This window comes from Eupeodes corollae, chromosome 1, assembly GCF_945859685.1.
Source record: "Eupeodes corollae chromosome 1, idEupCoro1.1, whole genome shotgun sequence".
Classification (NCBI taxonomy): Eukaryota; Metazoa; Arthropoda; class Insecta; order Diptera; family Syrphidae; genus Eupeodes; species Eupeodes corollae.
In genome coordinates this window covers 200,656,941-200,679,877 of record NC_079147.1, presented here as the reverse complement: position 1 = coordinate 200,679,877, position 22,937 = coordinate 200,656,941, and the positions used below count along the sequence as shown (strand labels likewise).

General features: G+C 32.6%; 2 protein-coding genes across 3 annotated transcripts; both read left to right on the top strand.

The window, feature by feature from the left end:
• The first annotated feature begins 652 nt into the window (after positions 1-652).
• On the top strand, positions 653-8,742 carry LOC129941852 (profilin). 2 transcript variants are annotated; one of them, XM_056050605.1, is made up of 4 exons: positions 653-839; positions 1,320-1,454; positions 7,729-7,900; positions 8,497-8,742. In XM_056050605.1, exons 2-4 carry the CDS (start codon positions 1,344-1,346, stop codon positions 8,592-8,594), a joined length of 381 nt encoding a protein of 126 aa, XP_055906580.1. In that variant the 5' UTR covers positions 653-839; positions 1,320-1,343; the 3' UTR covers positions 8,595-8,742. The 2 variants fall into 2 exon arrangements, with proteins under 2 accessions (XP_055906580.1, XP_055906581.1); XM_056050606.1 differs by having other exon boundaries at positions 699-717.
• A 1,071-nt stretch (positions 8,743-9,813) lies between these two features.
• LOC129948103 (uncharacterized) lies at positions 9,814-20,841 on the top strand. Its single transcript, XM_056058939.1, has 2 exons — positions 9,814-16,920; positions 18,324-20,841. The coding sequence occupies exons 1-2, from the start codon at positions 14,617-14,619 to the stop codon at positions 20,349-20,351; spliced, it is 4,332 nt and encodes a 1,443-aa protein (XP_055914914.1). The 5' UTR covers positions 9,814-14,616; the 3' UTR covers positions 20,352-20,841.
• Positions 20,842-22,937: the final 2,096 nt, after the last annotated feature.

Here is a 22,937-nt window from a genome sequence, read left to right as displayed (position 1 = left end):
TTTTAAAAGTTTTCGATCTTTTTAAATGTTTGGCTGATGTTTTTGAAAGCATCTGGCAAGTGTTTGAATTTTTGACTTTCTTTGACTCAAAAGTAATATAAGTAACACTTATATTGTAATAAAAATAAATTCGACAATAATGAAAACCTCGTATTAAAATTATTATTGTATGCAAAATGAATAGTTCAAATACTCACTATAAATACTTTGCTTTCATAAAAACTAAAAAAAGGACATAATATTCTCAAAAATTATATTCTTTGAAATAAAATTAAAAAAAAATAAAATATGTTAAAACAACTTGAAAATCATCATTTTTTGCATCGAGTCAAAAGATTGGGCTTATCAAACTATGGCAAGTAATGAGTTAAACTAAGTGATCTGCTTTCTAGATCACCAAAAAAAATGGGTCATTCACTATGAAATCCGTTTGCCATTATTCATTCCTATTTAAAGATGATTATTGATAGGCGTAACAACAAACCGAATTGTTTGTTTTTCCAGAATGAAAGAAAATTAGATTGGCATCACTCATCGCATCCATTGCGGCCTCTACCGGTCTGACTCACTCAAAAAACCGGTTCATCATATCTACATTTTTTTTTCTCCATCGCCGTGCGCCGACGGAGATAAAATATCCAAAATCTACTACAGTAGAGTTTGTATTTCAGCCATAGTCATTTGTAGCCGACATCTCACCGTGAAAAGTTTCGTTTAGTAAGAATCCCGTGGTGTGCCATTTTCGATTTTTTCTACCTTCAAAAAAAAAAAACGTTTTTCTCCATCAAACAAAAACTCACTGCTGTAAAAGCATATCTTATATTTTTCATAAGTTAAATGTAGGTGTTTGTTTTATTTTGTACTCCGTAAATATTTGCAATAATTTTAATATAACTTACTAAAATATTCAAAATCAAAGAAAAAGATTGCAAAAATTTCCAATAATTTCTGTGTGCATATGTATATACACATACACTTATACGCTACATTGAAATCATATTCACAACTCTTAGGGCTTTCTCCTTCTCTCTGCGACATTTATATACGTGCATCTTAATTTGCCAAAACGAGACAACTCAATCAACACTTCTTTTTAAACCGACGAGTGTATATTCTGTATGTAAATCGAAAAGAATCGAATATATATTCAAAAGGAACTTCCAAATCCAGTATTGAAGTTGACGAGAACAAAAATCAGAATCAGTGTGAAAAATTTTGCCTTGCTTTTCTCTCTTTCTATAGAAAAAATCTATTCAATTTAAAAAACCAAACCAAGTTTAGTAATATTGCTTTTTTGTTTCTAAAATTTTGAATAACAGAACAAATAAATACACACATCCATTATGAGCTGGCAGGATTACGTCGACAACCAACTCTTGGCCTCGCAGTGCGTTTCAAAAGCGGCCATCGCTGGGCACGATGGCAACATCTGGGCACAATCCAATGGTTTTGAGGTAAGTCGTAAGTAAGAAAAATGTTAAAAATTGTAATTTTATTTTGGTCGTGAGGCTAGGAAATCTGTTTCTCCAAATCATCCTTTTTTCCATTGGAGCAATGTACCTACAGTCTTGAATTTGTAATAGCAAAGTGCGAAGGGCAGTCTTCTGGAAGAGTTCAATTACTCGCATTCACTTATCTTGGAAAAAAGTCCTAATTAGGAGTAATAGCTTGAAAGGTCTGAATTGTCATCGATAATCACAATCACGCAAGTTCAAGGGTGTGACCAGCTTCAGCCAGCACGCCGGTATCGCATTTTCTTTCTTTTCTTGTCCCTTGTTCTCCTGGTTTCTACTCTGCTTTTGGATCTGCTGCTAACATTGGTGGTGTGTGGTGTCGGTGTGTATTCTCTACTGTTGTTTCTTCCTTTTCTGGTTTTTCGTTGGGCATCTCAACAACTCGAAGCTCGAATTCACCCGTCGCAGTCGACCGTCCGTCAACGCCACCCATGAGTTGTTTTCTTCTTCAGTTAAGGGTGTGGGGGTTGGGTGCAGTTCGACCAAGAGTTCGCGTGGAAAAACTTGTCTTTTGTTCCGTGCACTGTGCCTGTTTTCTATTCTGTCTTGCACTGCATCACAGAGGGGGTGGAAGGCAGACGTTGAAGTGAAGGTGGAAGAGCGAATAAGCAAAAGCAGAAACAGAAAAGACAACCCAAAGTCGAATCGAATTTCGAAAAAAGGTTGTGCATGTGCTGCTACGCTAATGGTTTGCCCGTTCGCCGGGTGTGTAGTGTATCCGTTTCGTATACATAGTTCATTTCATATATACAAATGAGTAGGAAGGACGAGAAAAGGGTGTGTGGGATATCCACACCGCGAATTAATGATTCAACATTTGATAGCCGCTTATATACCGCGTCGATCTGTGAGTATGTACACCATATATATATTCATATGGATAGTCTCATGGACGTGTGTACAATTCAGCCCCCAGTGCTACTCATTCGGCTCGGACTATGTACTTTGTTTGGAAGAATGAATCATTTTCTAAAAACTGGTGCTGATTCCTTTCTTCTTTGTGTCTATCTGCTTTCTTTCTTGTCTGTTTTCCCATTTTCTGCCTTTTCTTCTGTTTTCAGTGGCAACTGAAATCACAACTTGCAGTAGTTGTGAAACTTTTTCCTTTTTTGCAGCGATTTCATTTAAACAAACAACCAGAAAAAGGTTTGATATAAATTTCTTATCAAAGAGAAAAGTGTGGGCCGCCTAACGAATGAGTGGAAATGTGTATATAAGCAAAAAAAAGTTCAACATAAAATGGCTGCCAAATTGAGGTTGTATTTGTGTTGACGATAAACACGACGACGGCGGTGGCGGCGGCTCTGTATTGGGAATTGTGATTGTCGCGCAGAATTTTTGAACAATCAAAAGCATGCGAAAGACGGAGATAGCAATAGATAGCGCAGTTTTTTTTTTTTTGATTTCATATTTTCCTTCGTTTCGTATTCGTAGTGTAGATGTGTGTTGATTTACGACCGAACCGACAAAGATGGTTTTTGGTGCTGGATTTTTCCCAGTAAAAATCCAAACATGCATTTTTTATAGAAAAAAAAAAAGAACTTTTGGAAACAATTTTGTATTGAAAAAATCTTTCGAGATAAAAATTATGAACTTGACAATGTTTTCGGTGACAATACCTAAACGAACAAAATTAGAATTTTTAACACTTATAAAGACAGAGTGGCGAAAGTGAAAATACAGCAACAATTCAGTTTAGTGGGAAGAAGAGAGTAAATTCGGTCTTGAATTTGTAGCCGGTTTTTAATGGTGGGTTGGAAAATGAGTCCTATTTCGTTACATACAAAAAGAAGAAAAAGGAATGACCTTTGATATAGTTTTTTTCTTTATTGTATCGCAGCTAAATTGAATGACCTTTTATGTTTGGTTGGTTAAATGGCTGGCTAGCAGGCTCGCCCCCTTGTTGTATTAAATTTATTATAATTTTTATTATGTGCGAAGGGATCCTTGTTTCTTCTTTGTTTATGATGGCCACCGACACGCAACACACCAAATTTATTTTCAGGGTGGGGTGCTGCGTTTTGCTGCCACCAGGCTGTGTTATTTACTTAACATATTAACCAAACGACATAAGGCACATTGTGTAAATTTAAAAATACCTATCTATCTACCTTTCTACTAAAATGTTTTAAATTGGTAGTAATAGGCATATTATAATTTATTTCGCATTAATAAAGGATATAAAGGGAAATATGTACATATGTACCTATCTACCTACTTACACATGAATGGGTAGGTATATCCTTATGCGGGTGCAGGCTATTTATTTCTTGGTTCTTTTAGGTGTTACAAGCACACAGGATGTTTTCTGTTTTCTTTTATTCTTTCTGTGGTTTCTATTCTATTTAGTTGATTTGTATAAATTAGTCATTGAAAGAATACATACATAGGTACTTATCTTAAAGATAAAAGGAAGTAAAAACTATAAAAGCAATATCTATGTATGTATGTACCTAAAATATAAGAAAAGTACAACGTTTAAGGCGCAGGGCGCGTCTTTAGAAACGTACCTATATTTTTTTTTGTTTATTCTAACTTATATTAAACAAAAAGCACATCACAATGAGGTTTTGAATAGGCTTAGCACCTATTTACCAACGTAGTTTTAAAATGTACATCTGTATACCTAATAAAATTGGGGTGCAAATTACCACGAGTTTAAGCAATTTATTGATTTGTGCTATGTAACTACATTATGTTTATATTTTATCAAAAACGTGTGCATAGGTAGATATGTAACTATGTACATACCACGTTTCCTCAAAACCTCTTTAAATTTCAACGAATGCAATATTTTTACTACGTGAAAACAAGTAGGCACACTTAGGGTAGTTAACTAATAAAAAACTCGAATATCTAACTATCAACATCGGAGGTGTATAAAGAAGTGTACTTATATTCTAATTTTCCTCAGCATAAACTGTTCTTATGTTTAACTTAAATATTTATGTAAGATAGTACTTACGTATGCTGCTTTTCTTTGTTTACGCACAATTTCTTTTTTATAAAAAGTAAAACTAAGACGTTGTCCGAAAAATAAAAAAATGGTATTCTAAATTCTGATCGGTTTCCTGACTAACAGGTTTAACCTTTTGGGTATTAACTTACAGACAGATCATTATCTGTATTAGATATACCTAGGTTTAAACTATAGGAGAGGACATAGGTACACAATTTTCAAGCTGGATGGAAATTGAGTTCAAATAGAATTGAAATCTGGTTAAAAACGAATACAAAAGAAATACCTTCATTACTAGACAGTAAAATGAAATGGATATATTTTTGGGCGTGGCAGTGGGTGGAACTTTGCTTCAAAATATAAACAAGAGATTTTTTTTTTAAATAATGTACCTACCATAGTACCTACTTCTCTATGATTAAATATGAATATCTCCTATGTAAATTCTCTGTAAACTGAATATTTTTCTAACGTATGGTAATGAAATTTGGCCAAGTACTATCAATTTTAAATCTATACAATAAGAAGTAGTGTTATAATGTATTCGTTTCGATATGCAAATGAAATTTCCTAACGAAATTACATCAAAAAGTGATTTTCGCAAAAAATGTTTGTTAGGAGATTTTCATATTTAGGCGTTGTAATTTTATGTCCATTATATCGTTAACACATTCTCATTTGTTAAAACATGATTATGATTTATGACGCACTGTATTTTATTACCATTTCCTAAGCCATTTTGAGTTAAGAAAAATTGTATGTAGGCACTTTTGATAGCTTCCTACCTATTCGTAAATAAATTTATATATTTTTATTCATGACGAATGCTTAAAACTTTAATTATTTTAGGAAGTCTTGATAAAATCGAATGCGTCATATTCATAGTATGATAAATGAGTTTGAATTATCTCAGTTGATGACGCATTTTATTTCACATACTATTCTAAATAGGTTGTACGTACTATTTATGTTCTAAAGACATAAAAAAGTGCTTTATGATGATAAGAGCCATTGATTTCCCTAGAGACTGGGATACTGGTTCAAATGCTCCTGAGACTTCTGTTTTTTACATCAATCTTTAGGTGATAAGATACCTGACTTCTTGAGAGTTTGGGTTATTTTTTTTTATGGTTTTTGTGAATAATTCATTTTCGAATGGTCAGTTGTGTTTGTGTGCATTAAGGTGCATTTATGTTGAATATACCACCATACTCCGGGTGTGCTTTCGTATCATATAGTAGTCTTACTGTTGTTTGACTTGGAAAAAAGTTTCAGGATTCTAGATGAAAGATCCAGTTTGTTATTGTTATTGGTATAACTGGTCCCAAATTAATAGACTTTTCAATAAACTATTAACTTAACTGACAAGAAATAATAATGAGCCTCTTTTGATATATAGATAGTTACCTACATTCTTAACTGGTTTACATGAAAACCGGCGCCGTTGAACTATATTCAAATCAGTAAAAACTTTGTTTTGCGCTGTTGACAATATATTTTTTGCTTGCAATAACTGCAAATGATTTTTTTAATTGTCAAAGACTTGAAGATTCAAAAACATCAAATAAACTTAAACCAAAATATAAAAGCACACATCCACCAAAGATAAACAATTTAAGATAAGATAAAGAAAAACTTCTTCTATTGATACGTAGTATTTTTTATTAATTAATAATAAAATGTATCTATTTAATATCTCCACTATTATTAACAATTCAGTTGGATGTCATATCTACTTAAATTATTGAATCAATGGTTTCTCAGTCTGATTTTTTCATGGGAAATATCGAATACGTGTTTATTTAATTCATTATTTTAGTCTTAAAATATAATTTCATATTACTTACATAAACGTAAGTAATCATCTAGTGTAAGAACCAGTTATGAAGAAGATGTCATTTCAAGGTCGTTGGTTTAGTTAAAACCCGAATCAAATTTCTATAAATCGATTATTTTTTTGTGGTTTTAATTTATTTTTTTTTTCGCTATGAAATGAAATTTATGCATCCAATCTCTTTTTCATAAACAGGTTTTATTATAATAATGGAATAAAGTTAGAATATCTGTACGTGAAAGAATTTTCACTATTTTAAATAATGGAGCTATTAAAATATATATTTATGTACATACTTAGGTGTATCGTCATTCATCTATAATATTTAAACTTGCCAAACAGCGATGATAATCGATAAAAGTTTGTTCTCCAATGCTGTTAATCTGTCTTTCTGTTCTTGGATTCAATCCGCTGAAACTATTTTCTTAAGATTCTAATGTATAATTAAAGGTTCTTAAGTGATTCCATTAAGTGTGACGTTGTGAGGTTAACGACTTTCCTAATTTGAATTTAAAGTAAAGAAAAAAGCAAACATTCAAAGAGAATATATTATTTGCGGTATCTACAATAATTTCAAATATCATTTAAAGTTAACTTTAGTTGTCATCAATTCCATCACTGCACAAAAGCCATTCCGTTCGTTAAGTTATCTTAAAAATCTAAACAAAGGGGTCTTTCTTTCTTAATGATAAGAGTAATTCTTCTCAAGTTCGTCTGCCGAGTGCTTTGGTTATTTTTATATAACTCCTTGTGATAAGCTTGGCAAATGTTTATATTACTAAATTAAATATCAGACAAAAACAAAATAACTGTGAACCGATTTTTTTTTTATTAGCTAACTTAAATTAAAAAAAATGATTTGTTTTTATTATTAATTTGAATATATTCACCCAACAATACAACAGTGATGATGACCACCTCAAAAATTAAAAAAATAATCTCATCAAACGAGCTAGGTAAACTTTGAAATTATGTGTTATTATAATTTATAAGCTGAAATAGATTTATTTTGTATTCGTTCAGTGTCACTTGGTTGTAAGAATACAAGTATTCTATGTACATTATCCAGTTATAAAAATAAATAATTTTTTTTATAATTCTCTAATGAAGCCATCAATATTGAAAACAAAAAAATGAACTTATGAAATAAATCAGAAATAATAAATAGAGGTAATTTCTATTGTTGGCCTGACTGGCCAACTTCCATTCTTTGGTTTTGATTTCTGTTTTGATGATTTCATTTGTATTCGATTCGAACTTTCTTCTCACAATCATCAAAGCATCTAATGTAGTAGGAACATAAGGGAAATTAAAATTCTAAATTTTGTGTTGGCTGATCTTAGAATATTTGTTGCAACTTTTGATATTAACATACTTAAACGTTTCTAAAAATCTACTTTTTTGTTGTTGTTTAATTCAAGGTGACAAAAGATGAATTGGCAAAACTGGTTCAAGGTTTCGAAAAACAAGAACTCCTCACCAGCGGCGGAGTTACGCTAGCCGGCCAGAGGTATATCTATCTGTCGGGAACTGACCGCGTAATACGTGCCAAACTAGGACGAAGCGGTGTCCATTGTATGAAAACGCAACAAGGTTTGTACACATAACATTCTTATATACATGAATTATCATAGAAAAAAAAAAGCAATGCGAACAAAAATTAATTAAATTTAATAAAACTACGAAATTATAATAATTAACACCATCTATTTATTATTGAGCCGGTTTTTCTTTACCGACTTTTTGCCTACCACAAACCGTTACCACTGTTCTCACGTTTCATGTCTGTTAAGGTCAATAAACTATGGAAAAAGCATGGTGAACAATATATTGAGATGGTGATGATGGGACGGACATAATACATTTATAATTCAAATCCTTCAGTAATATTCATCTCTCGCCTTCTTTTGTGCTGTTTTTTTTTTCTTTGCACATACTTGTAGTAGCTTCAACACATAGTAGATTGATGAAAAGATCATTTATGGCAATAACCTTGTGGCTTGAGATGTGATTTCTAGAATGCCCTCCATTTGATTCGATTGCCATTAATGGCATCAACAATCGTTGTCGTTCGACTTACTTAAAAAATAAAAAAGACTCGAATGTGTAACGTGTTTTTGATTTTTGTATTACTTTTGCTGTCATATATTCGTCTCTCATTTTTTTTTTCTCTCTTTTTTCATTTGCAGCTGTTATTGTTTCCATCTATGAAGACCCTGTACAGCCACAACAGGCTGCTTCCATTGTAGAGAAACTTGGAGATTATCTCATTACTTGTGGGTACTAGAACAAAACATAAAATTTAATATCTGCTATGGAATAAAATAAATAAAAAAAAACAAGAAAAATAATATTAAAGAAAAAAATAAACAACAATCTAAAACATAAAACAAAAAAACTGCAATTGTGAGAATAAAAATCATTTATAATTTTTACGATGTGTTGTGTCAACTTTTGCTAATCTACTACTTGAATCGTATCGCTTTTTATGTTCTATCATTTGATACCAGAAGAAACAGAAAAAATCCAAGAAAAAAATAATAAACAAACAACAACAATATTTAATATAATAAACATAAAAATTCAATGTGTATTATTTTTCATTTGCTGCTGAGCGCGACAAAAGGAAAAACAAAAAAAAAAAACGAAACAAAAAAACAAAACTTTTTAAGTATATTAATTAATTGTATGTAATAAACACAAAAAGAAAGTAATAATATAAAAATAATAATGATAATCGCGGGGAGTCCATAAATAAATAAAATATTCTCTTTTTAATCGTAGGCCATCATCCGTTTTATACAATACAAAAAAAGTAAAAAAACGAAAAAAAAAATAAAATAAAAATATCAATAAAAATAAGATTTCCCAAATTTTTCTCATGTGTTTTTGCTTTTTCTAACAAATTCATATTTTATTTTGTTTGGTTTTACATTTAATTAATTGCGCTAAAATAAATTATTTAATTCAAACAAAACACAAAACGCTATGAGTTGTTGTGTTGAACATAGATTCTGTTGTTTTTTCTTGTTGCACACTCAACAATATCGAAACAAGGAAATCTGTTTTAACAATATATTTAACACAGTGTTGGCATAAATACGCATACACTTTAGTTATATAAATTAATGATTGTATTTTTCGTTTAGATAGTGTTTGACATTTTTATTATTCCTAGCTAAGTCTTTTTCGTTTGTTTTTCAATTCCCGTTTGATGATGATCAAAAGTACATACATGTATTGCTAAAAATATACTCTTTTTCCAACGCTCTGACACGCTACTTTCTTTTTACTAGTATTTCTTTTTATATTTTTGTTTGTTCCATTTTAAATCTTTTTTTCTCTTCTAATTTTAAAACGCTTAACAAGAAAACAAAAATTGTATTTATCTTTTAGTCATAGCTTGTAAAACTTACTTTGTTTAATTAAATAAAAAAGAAAAAATGATATAGTAACTAGTAGATAAAAGGGAAGGAAAAAAGAGCTGTTTCGCGAGATATTTTTTAATTTGTATTTTTATTTTTATTTAAATTTTATTTTCTTTTGTTTTTTGTTTTGAATTTTTGAGATTTTTTTCTAAATACTAAATATGTATTTTGTGTTTTTTATTATTATTTTTTTTTTAAATTTATTAAATATTTTACATTTTATGAGACATTTATAAATACATTTTCGCTATTAGTTTTGTAAACGAAAAATCAAGAACAAAAAGAAAAAAAAACAAAAATACGAATAAAAAAAGTTTATAAATAATTACAATATTGTTCGTTTGTTACTTTGTTTTTCTTTGCAATAAATTAGGGTTTTGAGGATCTTTCCAAATTATCATGATAAAAGAGTTTTGCAATTCAAATGTTTAATTGCAATCTAAAGTAACCATAAATATTGTTATGAATGTGATTTGATTTATAAATGGATTCCCACAGCGGTGGTGTATATAGGTATTGTACGAAACATCGCCAAAAATGGAATTCGGATTATTACATGAATACTAATATGAGGAGATTGTTTCAGTCGTTATTACCTTCGTAAAATCAAATGCAGCTTATGAATTCCAGACACATCCTTAAAAAAGACACTGAAGTAAGTTAGGTTTGCATATTCCTTTATACTGAAGTTCAGTGTAAAATATCTATTTATGTACATACATACTAAAGAAACAAATATTAGTAAAATCATATCGAATCAAATACTATTTTAAAATAATGTACTTCTGAATAATTAAAATTCATAACATTAAAATAAGTTATCATATAAACGATAATGTGACCAAATATCACCATTAAGCTTGATCGAAATCCCCCTTAGAAACATGCATACTTTTCATTTTATAAATGTTGATTCTGTATCTGGAGCATGTCTGCTAATTTACAGGTGTGAACTCGAACCACATTCTAGGTTGCATTCTTTTTTCTATTTCTTTTAAAAATGGAATGACTGTGGGTATAAGGTACTAAACATCTCATTTCTTGATCCAACGGCATTTGATTATTTTAGGATTTTTTCAGGAACGGAAATAATAGCATACATCTGTTAAAAAGGTAATATGTTGAGCCCTAGAAGAATTTCATTATTGAACTTTGATAAAAAAAGCAAATCATACGGAGGCTTTATTGCAACATATGAAAATATGTGACTGATATATGAATATGTATATATAACATTAAGTTCGATTTAAGGGAAGACTAGAATGCTCTTATCATAGCCTTTTTATTTAGCTTAGTTTTTTTATCAAAGCACAAAAGAAAATTTATTTAGGTGAGAATTTAATTGAATGCAATCCGGAAGTCTTCCGGAATCCTTCTGAAAACATTCTTCTCACTCACTAATTATTCGAAGTGTTTCTTTTAATATCGTCAAATTCAAAAAAAGGGTTTAGTTGAGATCTTGGTTCGAAGACGGATTGCGGATTAAGTTATTAACTAGTTATGTAAGCCATTTCTTAATTGTTTTCATTGAAAAAGTCTTGTTTAATTTATTTATTTATGTAAATAAGGTTTCCAAAGATTCACTAGGGACTCTTGCATGTTCTATTTCTTCCAAATTTTTGCTTTATCTGCTATTATCTCGTCTCCAACTTAAAGTTAAAATGCGTCTGGTAAAACACTTTTACATGCCCACTGACAATTAATAATGCTTTAGTTCTTAAAAGAAGAATATGTGGAAAAAGCAAGCACACGATGAAGACGAGAATTACTTCGACTAGTAGTGTAGATACATATTAGAGATGAGTTTTTTTTTTGTTGTCGTGTGTATGTAAATAGATGGTATCTGCTACCTACAAGGCCTTGTTTATTGTACTAGACTATTGTATCTCGAATGTAGTTACAAGGTTACTTATTCATTGCCAACCAGACCCGAGCCAAGCTGAGAGTGCTGTAGACAAAACTAAACATTAGAGGCGGGACTTGAGACTGCGGGAGAGGTAAAAAAAAACTTTGCTGGGGGTGAATGAATCACATCGGATTCCCCGTAAACAAAAACACACCCAACATATAGACATTATTCAGACAAGTCTTTGGCGATTGCCAACATCATCATCATTTTCATGATTCGTAATTATCGACGACGTTATCATCATTAGAGGGCAACGAAAAAGTATCATTGCACTATTTGTATATTATTCTTGTGCCAATTGTTGATAACACCAATTAGCTTGGATGTCATTTCATTTTAGCTAGTTTTATTGATTTGAGAATCTTATTTCTAATAATAGATGATGATTGAGTGATAAAGATTACGTTTAGAAATTATTTGTGTGTTATAAAGTCATTTTAGTTTATTTGTAAACAATTTAATCAAAATCGAATCGTTAGAAATTGCATCATAATGTCGTGGTATCGCTTTACTCCGTTCGTATTAATGAATATTACATTTTTTTTTGTTTTTGCAAACTGGGACACATGAAAAAAAAAGGAACCATTAAATTTCCTGTGATAAGAAGCTTTGATAGCAAAAGAAAGAACAAAACTAAATTGATGTGTGGTTCTGGGAACGTTTTAGATTGGTTTGGTGGTGGTTTGTTATCATTCAGTTCAATGGAATTAAAATATGATATGAACGCATTTTTGATTGCATAGTTATAGTTTTTTGGACTCAAATATTATAATAGAAATATTTAATGAGAAAAAAATGAATTAATGAATAATTTAAACACATATTCCACATATTTATAAGTAGGTAAATTGAAGAAAAGAAAACAGAAAAGATGAATAACTTAATTTAAAAAATGAGTCACATTAACGTCTGTTTGTTGTTGATGGTGGACTCGAGCATCTAGGGGACAAAAATATAATTTACACACCATGTCGAGAGTAGAGATGACAATGCTCGCTGCTTGGTTAAACGAGAACAAACAGATGTTGAACATGAATTGTTTATGAGTATGTCTCTAAAGAAAATCAAGTATTTTGTTTCTTAAAGAAAGGAGAATTTAAATGTGGAATGGAATTTATTTCTTTTATATAACTACAGGAATCGAATGGATTTTTGTTTCTTATTTGGGTGAATAACCGTTAAGATATTGCTTTGAAAACAACAATACAAATCTGCATTAAAAATATAATTTGATATAAAACTACGAATAGTTATGTGTAAAATTTTTGTCTGGATACGAAATTTAAATGGACCCAACCGAAAACATTTTCTTTCGTGAAAGTGATTTTGTATGTGATACAAGTGACAAATATTTTTTTTTTAATTAAAGGGTAGGTAATTGAAATGAAAATAGTTTCTGATTTCTTGAGTACGCCTGCTTATTCTTAACAGTTTTAAATCCTAAGAAGAATGTTCCTGTTGATATTCTTATGAAATATGTGTAGAAAAGTAAAGAAACTTCATTGTTGCTTTGATCAACAAATTGGTCTCAATTAAAATTGAATTATTAATATTGTACATTAAAATGGAACAGTACTGGTAAATTATCACCTTGTTCTCCATAGTCTAGAATGACCTGTTTTCAAAAAGAAATATCAACACAGTAAAATTAAACAAAAGCGATATTTTCCTTAGACATTACTCTTTTTTCTAAAGCGACTAAAACAATAAAAACAGAGCATATACGCTCGCGTTGCGTTAGGTTAACAAATGCTTTGAGGATTTTTTGAATTTTTTTAAGAAAAAGTCCATGCTTAAACAATAGACCTTTTGAAAATTGCGCACTTTTTGTGATATTTACTCTGAATTAAGTTGTAAATATGAGTCATAGTTACATTTTTGTATTCTTAGTTTTTGATGAGCTTCAACAATCATATTCCCACAGCAAAACAACTTTTTCGTTAGATGTACACAATACACATGTATATCAAATTATTTTTGGGGTTGCTAATCTCAAATTAGGTCTGGGTACGGTTGCCACTTGAAAAAAATTTGAATGACCAAAGCTGAAAATAAAAATGACTAATCGTACCAAAAAAGGACCAACATAATTTTTGTCCGCAACGGTTTTTACTTGCCATAGGAAGTTATTGTAATTGATCCGATTTCAAGGTTTCTAGAGTCTCTTTGGCCAGCATTATAGTATTAATGGTATCAACATTAAGTCTACCTTTAGTTTAAAAAAAATGACCAAATGGAATTAGAAATGACCATGCTACCAAGTAAGAAAATTATGACCAAATTTGGTCGTAAACGACCAAACTGGCAACCGTCGTCTGGGAACTCGACATTACTATACTGATTTTCTTATAGATTACCCCAAATATCGGTTATTATTGTACCTATATCTATTTAAGCAAGAAAAAAAAACAACACACTTCTCGAAATTAAAAAGAGCAAAACAGAAATGTATTTATTCTTCAAATTTATTACTTAAAGCAGGTATGTTGACCCATCAAATCTGTAGAATCATACAAAATGCAATTCTTTTCATTTATTTAAATGAAATATAAAAATATGTTTCAAACGAAATCTGATCGGATATTATATTCAATGCATTTGCGCTCATTCATGAAAATTTCCATTACCCAATGCAAGGCGGGGTCAGCCCCGAACAACTTTAAATTGGGACAAGCATTTTATTCCCAAACTTCGATTTGTTTTGTAAAGAGGTTCTGCATTAATCGTTGGTGTTGGTTTTCTGAGCTTCCTTTCAGAGGTAATCCAAAAAATATAATGTAATTCTTTTCAAACTGTGCATTTCAAGATTTCGGAGAATTCTGAAATAATTTCAAATTAGAAATTTGATGTGACTTTTTATTTATTGTTTTTCTTCTTTTTTTCTTTGCTCCTGCATTAGACAATTTTTGATATAAAAGGAGAATTTAAACATAAGCTCGGATACAGTTGAATAATATATTAGAACTATCGACATGAAGTTCCAAGTTATAATCAGTGTTGTTGTTTTTTTGGCAAGTTTTTTGCTAACAACCTCTGAAGGATTACCATTTAAAGACTACGGATTAGCATCGGTTGCTGAATTTGAAGAACCATCTGGCGATTTGAGGCGAGACAAAAGGACTTTAACTACAATTTGTGTTGAGATTAAGCCAAGTACTCCTTATGAAGAACCATATTTTATGTGTAAAGGAACTGACAGTCCAAAATATTCAAAAGGCAGCAGTAGTAGTACCAGTGAATCATATTCATCATCAAAACCAAGTTACAAACCATCAAAACCTTCTACGCCGTATGTGAGTGGAGAAAGTGATTCATATCATTCGGGAGTGAAGAAAAATAATGACTACCATGTTCCATCGAAACCGTCAGAATATCACACAGAACATTTCAAGTATGACCGGCCATCGTCACCATCATCTTATGATTCAACAAATAAAGAATATTCATCACCATCGAAGCAAAGTTACGATACAAATCCTTCGTATAATGGTCATGGAATTCATCAGAATGAAGCATTCCACGAGTATGAGGTTCCACCGAAAGCATCATCGTATGCATCAGCCAAACCATCATCATTTGCAGATCACCATGACAGCCCGGATGATTATAGCAAAACCAAGTTCCATCAAGCTCATAAAATGACGTATGAAAAACCTTCTGCACCAGTATACTCATCGAAGCCACAAACTTATAACCACGAAAATCCATCACCGTACGACCACAGATATGTGCCAGCGGGGTACTCAAAACCAAGTTCGTATGAGAGCCATGCTGTGACATCAGGTGGTTATGCTAAGCCAAGCAGTTCTTATGACCAATCAGAAAACTCCAAACCAACTTCTTATGACCACAACAGCTCGCACGACTCCAGTCCTTCTTATGGTGGAAAAAGCCACTCCAAAGCCTCATATGGTGGGGGAGACGAAGGGCACTCATTCAGTGCGCCACCAGAAACGAAGGTCCTCTATTCTAAGCCAGTATCTTATCCTGCTACTAAGCAAACATCTTACGAACACGCCGATAACACGCAGTATGGTCAACAAAAGCTATCCTACAGCGAAAAGCCATCATCGAAAGCCTACTCGAAGACAACCCAAGACTATGGAAAACCAGCTCAAGCACCAGCATACGGTTCACATGAACAAAGTTATTCACATCAACCACAAAACTACCGAATGATGCCTCCAGAATTGATGCAACCAGCATGGGAACCACAGCCTCAACAACTACAGTATGAAAGTTTTGGTTATAGGTCGTATGCTTCACCACCGTCATTGGAATATCAAAACCTTGAAAGTCCAAGAGCAATGAACCAGGAAACGCATATGAGTGCAGGATTGGCGGAAGGTCCTTTGAGGTTTGACTTAATGGACTCTAATCAAGATGGACCCACACTGCAATCACCTTATCAACATCAAGCATATTCATCTTCTGCTTATCAACCTCATGCCAATCAAGGTCCAACACACAGTCCAGTTCCTCCATCATATACTCCTGCTGTTCCATCGTACGCTCCAGCAGTTCCATCGTACCATACTCCCGTCCAGCCCTTCGCAGCACCATCGTACGCTCCAGTTCCGCATCCTTCATATGCCCCACTTTCAGTGCCATCTCCTACTTATGCACCTGCTGCTCCAGCTCCGCATTTATCTCAAATTTCTTCAGTGCCTGCTTGCCGACAAAACTACATGTACAGTTTTCAACCAGTGATTATGCCAGTGCCATGTTATTCTATGTCTGCTGGTTATTCTTCACCTGCCTACGGTCAACCACTAGGTGCTCCATTAAGTCATCAAGCACTTCAGGATTACAGCAGCGCTCGTTCCGAGACCAGTTCTGAACCAAACACTAAACCTACGCCACAAGACAATTCGGATTCTCAAGAATCTCACGAAAGCAACAAGAAATCAGAATCGGGATTTGAAACAACTCAAACCACAGAAATAAAATCAGAGAATTTAAAGAAACCTTCAGAGATCGCAGCCGAGGAAAAGCATCAAAAACAATTAGCAGAAAATAATTCTCAAGATCAAGTTGTGGCAGCAGCTGACAAACCCATCATCACGAAAGAAGATCAAGAAGCTCAAACTGCTACATCAGCAGCACAGCCTCAGAAAATTGCTGAACGTCCAAATACAAAGGAAGCCTATAATGCTATGATGAAAATGGCTAGAATTGCAGCTCAACTCAATAAAGATGATAAAGGGGCGGCACCTGTAGAGGGATCGGCAGCAGTGCAGGTAAATGGAAAACCAGCTGAGCCATTGCCACAGTTTTCAAGAACTAAATAGAAGTTTTTTTTGCCCGACAAAATAGAGATTTTTTTATACTTTTTATATAAATACAAAAATAATAAAATATTCATAAAATAAACATTATTGTTTTATTATTATAATTTTGTTTAGGTCCGAAAATTTTAATTTGAGTGAAAATCAAATGCTCCAGAAAAGAAACAGGGCTATACAAATATAAAGGTTATAAATTTTGTTATTTGTTAATTTTCAGGGAAATTTTCGTTTGATTGCAAATTAATCTTTGGATTGAAATTAAAGTTGCACTCCACAGTATTTCAAGATTTGCATTTGTTTAAAATTCTTAAAATAGATTTAACCAAAGAATGGTTCCGATTCACATTTCTGTACAAACAAACTTAATCATTAGTCTAATAAGAGGATTTATATAAATTTGGAAAGTTAATAAAAAAGAATGGAAGCTACGGTTTACCAGGCTCCACAATCTTTTTTACAAAATTCTCCAACACTATTGACAAATTTCGTAACATGTAAAAAAAAAGAAGGTATAGTTTTACTAGGGTGGATTCTGAAAGATTTTGAAGCCACCACCACACAAATTTTGGAATGTTGATTGCGAGATTTTTTTTTTGCTGATATAAACTTTTCATTTTAGCTGATAAATTTAAATTTACATTTTATATCGCTTCACTTCCGGTTAGGATGTTAACCTCTCTGTCCATATCAAGCAGATTCGATATCTCCAAAAGACATCACATCAATGAATCATTCGCAATTGAAATTTCCGTCTGAACATTTATCAGAAAAGGGAAGGAAGAAAAGCGATACTGAAAGGTAAAGAACTTATAAATTGCCCCTATAGCGGTGAAGTATAATTCTGGACACGTATAGCTTAGCCATCGTTTTATCGTCTTGTTTTTGGATATAGAGACAATATGGTGCCGCTTCTCTTCCTGCCGTACATCGATGTTACCAAGAGTTAAAGTATTTAAAGTTAATACCTTTCCTATAGCTACCTAGTAATTGTTGCAATTAAAATTAAAAAAAATAATAATAATTATGCTGAGTAATTACTTTAAAGTTTCAAAAGGGTATTGTCCTAGTTAAGTATTATGTTTTTTTCGTCATAAGGTTATTTCGTAAAAGAAACAATAAAAATACAAAAAAAAAAATAAGAAAACGCCCAGGTTGACACTCATGTGTCATTTAACTGGGACGCGGTCATAACTATTTAAAAAGGGTCAAATTAGTGTTGTTTGCAATCTGAGCTTGCTTTTTTTTCAACAAGAATATATAAAAACCTGAATGGACAAAAAAACCGCAAACCAATAAATGCAATTAGTAATTATATGAAAAATAGTAGTTTAGAGTAATCCAACGAAATTGGATGCGAATGGGTGTTAATTTCTGGCTTTAAATAAAAAATGAAAAGTGTTAGTTTAATTTTATGGCTGGGCTGTTTATGCCAAGTGTCCTTATCTCAAAACTGGGAACAAGTTCAAGTTCCAGGATTTGAAGACTATTATTGCATTGATACGTGTAATACAGATTATGGTGAGGGTGCGAAACTTGTCCGAACACAGAGGTCGTTTTTGCTAAAGAAACTTTTCAAAAAATGGGGAAAATGGTTTCGGGATGATTGTGTCGAGTGTTGTCAAAAGAGTGCTGGTTATTCTGGAGGTTCAGCTGGGGATGGAGATGGCAAGGCTGTGAATCCGTGCAACACAAATAGTTATCAAAATTCAAACAGTTATGGAAGTGGCTATGAGAATGGAAATTCCAATGCAAATTACGGAAACAGTGATAGTCAAAACTATGGCAGCTATGACGATCAATATAAGACATCACCACCACCAGAAATAAACCCCGGTCATGGCCATATTTATTTGCCATTGCCGCATCCTCATCGAGTTATGACACATTTACATGGTTATTTTAATAATCGTCCATTTCGTGGTGGTTATTCTGGAGCCAATAGTGAGGCGGATGTGTATCCTCCTAAGGATGCTTATATAGACGAAGTCGCACCACCAGCAGCTGAACCGGAAGTTGAAACAAATACAGCTGATTATGAGACACCAGTAATATCACCTGTCGAGGAGAGCGATGCGTATCCAATTGATGTGACTGAAGAGAAAAAGAGTGATTATGATAGTTATAGCAGTTATAAGGAGGATAAAAAGGATTCAAGTCAAGGTGGATTAACACAAATAATACAACCAATTGTGCCAGTTTATATTTATCCACCAAATCATTCGGAGGGTGGTTCTTCATCGAGCCAAAAATATTCAGAAGGAGGCTCGTCGGGTCACAAGCTGTCCGAAGGAGGTTCATCGGAACAAAAATATTCTGAGGGTGATTCATCATTATCTGACAAAAAATATTCAGAAGAACATTCATCATACAAGAGCCCACCGGTAGACTCAACAAGTTCATATGATTCAACAACACCTTCAAAACCATCTTCATCACCACCGACTACTATTACTCTATACGCTTTTGCACCACATGCTCCGCAAGTTCCTTCATATTCAACACCTGGTTCACCATATTCCCCACAAACGCCATCGTACTCACCAATAATTCCAGCATACCTATCACCCGCTTCAGCCTACTCACCGCCGTCAGCATCAAACTCTCCACCTGCAACATCTTACACCCCATCATCATCATCACCATCATATCAATCTCCATCGTCTTCCCCACCAGGACAAACATATTCAATCATATTTATTTCACCACCTAAATCATCTGACTACCCATCAACTCAATCGTATTCATCTTTACCACCAATTTATTCTCCACCAGCTCCTGCGTACATTGCACCACCGCCGGTCCCATCTTATTCACCACCAGCTTCTGATCATGCACCGCCTTCTGCGTTCTACTCACCACCGGCTTCATCTTACTCACCAGCAGCTCATTCATACTCACCACAATCTTATTTATATTCACCTCCAGCTCCAACATACTCGCAACCAGGCCCTCCTTACTCACCGCAAGCTCCATCGTACAGACCGCAAGTCCCATCATATACACCTTCATACTCACCACAAGCTCCTCAATACTCTGCATCATACTCACCATCTACATCATCTTACGCTCCACCAGCTCCATCATACTCCCCACCACCCCCACTTCCTTACTCACCACCCCAATCATATTCTCCTCCAGCTCAATACTATCCCCAACCATCGTATTCTCAATCCTACTCAAAACCTTCACTGCCACAGTCATCATATTCTGATTCCGAGCCACACTCGGTGAGTCCTTCCATTTGTGATCCCACACCACCATATTACAAGCGAACATACTCAACATCTCTGACATACGTGCTCCCACCTTGCAGTCCACCGTCCTATGAAAATGACCACAACATGAGATCGTGCCCGGAATTATTTACATCGTATGTTGGATCGCCAATGACACCGTCCTCGTCGTCATCTCCATACTAGACAATCAACGCGTAGATTGCCGCCACTATATGGTCACAGACGCGACTTTTAATGACTTTGTAAAGAGTTATTTATTGTCATATATGAGAAGCTGATAGCTGATTTATTTTTATATAATTTTTTTATACCATATTCTTAAAATAGAAAATAAAAACAAAAATACAATAATATTGTAAAGTTTAATTTTTCATTTTACTTTCACTTTGCGTGAGTTCCTATTTGTAGTACGCATGGTGCATACTAACTTAAGGATTCAACTACCAGAGCGAATAATTTATTTGGCTGATGGTGAGCCAGTTCATGGTCTTTTGATAAGCTGCATAAATAGAATATTAGTGCCAGGGCCATTGATTATTGGCCATATAGCTAAGGAAGTATTCGCTAGTGTGTTTCTAGCTGCTAGTGCACCATTCCTCTTCCTGCTCCTCCTTCGATTCTCCATCATAAATATTAGCGAAGAGAAAGATCTTGCTTTTAAACTTGCCTAGTTTGACTCTGGCCTGGTATGCTTGGATGTGATGGTAGATATGTTTTTTGTGTCTTCATGTTCTTTCTTAAAGTATATTTGTAGGTACCTACATAGTATGTACTAACGTGGGAGGTATAGTGATCTTAAGAGGAATATCTACACCCTGGAACAATTGAATATGTTTACGATTTCATAAATGGCGTTTTTAAGTTTTTAAATACTAAAGATTACAATCGAGGGCACCCACCGTTCTAAGGTTATCAAGCTTTTGATATTTTACGAGATGTTGGAATACTACCACCCAACAGAAAACTAAAGCTCTGCCTAACCCCTTTGAAATGGATGAAGATGATTTGTCTGAAAAGTATCGATTTGATAAAAGGGAAAATCGACAAGTTTATGACTGACCTGTTAAATATTAAAAATCGAAATTTATTTAAATTTTTGCCAAAATCTGTGTGTTTCCAAGTCTAGCTTCTTTACGCATTCTTACCAAAGAGAACAGGTTACTTACATACAAACATAACATGAAAGTTTTCAACTAACAGTAAGTAGAATAATTTTAAGGCTTTCAAAGACTGGAGAATAGTTTTTTCATAGGTTTGAGTAAAATTGTACTACAATAATTGTAGTAGAAAAAACCTTTAACATATTTCTAACTAAATAGAGCTACCAAAATCTGTATGAATAGGAGCCGTGTCTAAGTTAGATGTTTAATTTAGACCCCAGTTCAAATAGGCTTGTGTTTAAAATATGACTATAAATTTGCTCCAAAGTTATTTAATAGTTTACGAGGTGAAACACAATAATAGGTGTATTTTAAAGGAACGGAACATCTTCATAAATAATAAATTAGTTCATAAAAATTTTATTATCATTATTAATTATAATTTATCTTGTTAAAAAATTAATCCTATTCCATGGAGTGGGACTGTATATGACATAAATTTCCACCCGATGCACTCAATCTTACCTACATTTATTATTATATTTTTGTTTTAATATTTCGAGGTTGAATGATATTGCTTATATAAATATATACGTAGCTGTTTGTACGAGAAAAATACAACTCGAAAGATTGAGAGAGAGAAGAAAAATCTTAAAATAGACTTCTTGTAGGATATTTAAGAAACATACCATAACAAATTAAAAATAAATTTAGATTGAGTAAAAATATATTATAATGTTAAGTAATTTGTAATTAAATGGTCGGATATTGAAAAATACTTTTCACATAATGTGTGAATGTTCTAAAAATACCAACAAATGTTTCAACTTTTTAACAAAAGTGTTTCTTATTTTTTAATTAATATGTTTGTTAAAAATGTGGAAGTTAATGCATCATTTTATTATTTGGAATGCTAAATGATACTAGAATTTTTTTTTAAATTCAATAATAAGTTTTCGTACACACACATATTTGTTTAATATTGAACATTTCGGGCTTGAAAATGCAATTGAAAACTTGAATCGATTTTTGTATTGTAAATTCAAAATTGATTATAAATTTTGCGTTCATTTTGTAAAAGTTTTTTATTAGACCGAATTTTTGGTGGCAACAAATTGAAAATATCTACACATTTCAGCCTGCTATTTGATTTTATATAATTAAAAACAAAAAATTGGGTGGCGCAACAGTCCGTTGGGAACCAGGGCCTAGTGACTTACTACTCTCAACCATTCCTGTGTGCGAGTACTGTTGTCAGGAATGGAAGGGACCAACAATAGTGGGCTGCTGCATCTTCTTCAAATTCAGAAATAAGGTCCATCAATTGATTTTGTGATATTAAGATCTTGATAAAATTTTGTTTTTTGTGAAACTGGCATATTATTATTTGTAAACATGTTACTGTCGAAAACTCTTCTGTTCTATTAGTAACAATTCCAAAACTAAATAACAAAAAGTAATATTTTCAATGTTAGTGTGGAACCGGAAAGTTTACAAAATTGTATCAGGGAAAAATGCGCTCATTCCTACGTTATACATACATATTTTTCAAAAGATTTATGTAACTTAAAAACTTTTTTTTTGTAAAAATAAAAACATTGAATTTCTTTCTGTATTTTTAAACAAAATATGTCAATGTCTAAAAAACTTAGAAATGTTCATTTTAAAC

Bases quoted from the DNA above. Each gene is read 5' to 3' on its own strand.
- LOC129948103 (XM_056058939.1), top strand. From the start codon at position 14,617: ATGAAGTTCCAAGTTATAATCAGTGTTGTTGTTTTTTTGGCAAGTTTT. The intron at 16,921-18,323 runs TCAAGAACTAAA...AAATAAAAAATG, and splicing joins CTGAGCCATTGCCACAGTTT to AAAAGTGTTAGTTTAATTTT.
- LOC129941852 (XM_056050605.1), top strand. From the start codon at position 1,344: ATGAGCTGGCAGGATTACGTCGACAACCAACTCTTGGCCTCGCAGTGC. The intron at 1,455-7,728 runs GTAAGTCGTAAG...GTTTAATTCAAG, and splicing joins CACAATCCAATGGTTTTGAG to GTGACAAAAGATGAATTGGC. The intron at 7,901-8,496 runs GTTTGTACACAT...TTTCATTTGCAG, and splicing joins TTGTATGAAAACGCAACAAG to CTGTTATTGTTTCCATCTAT.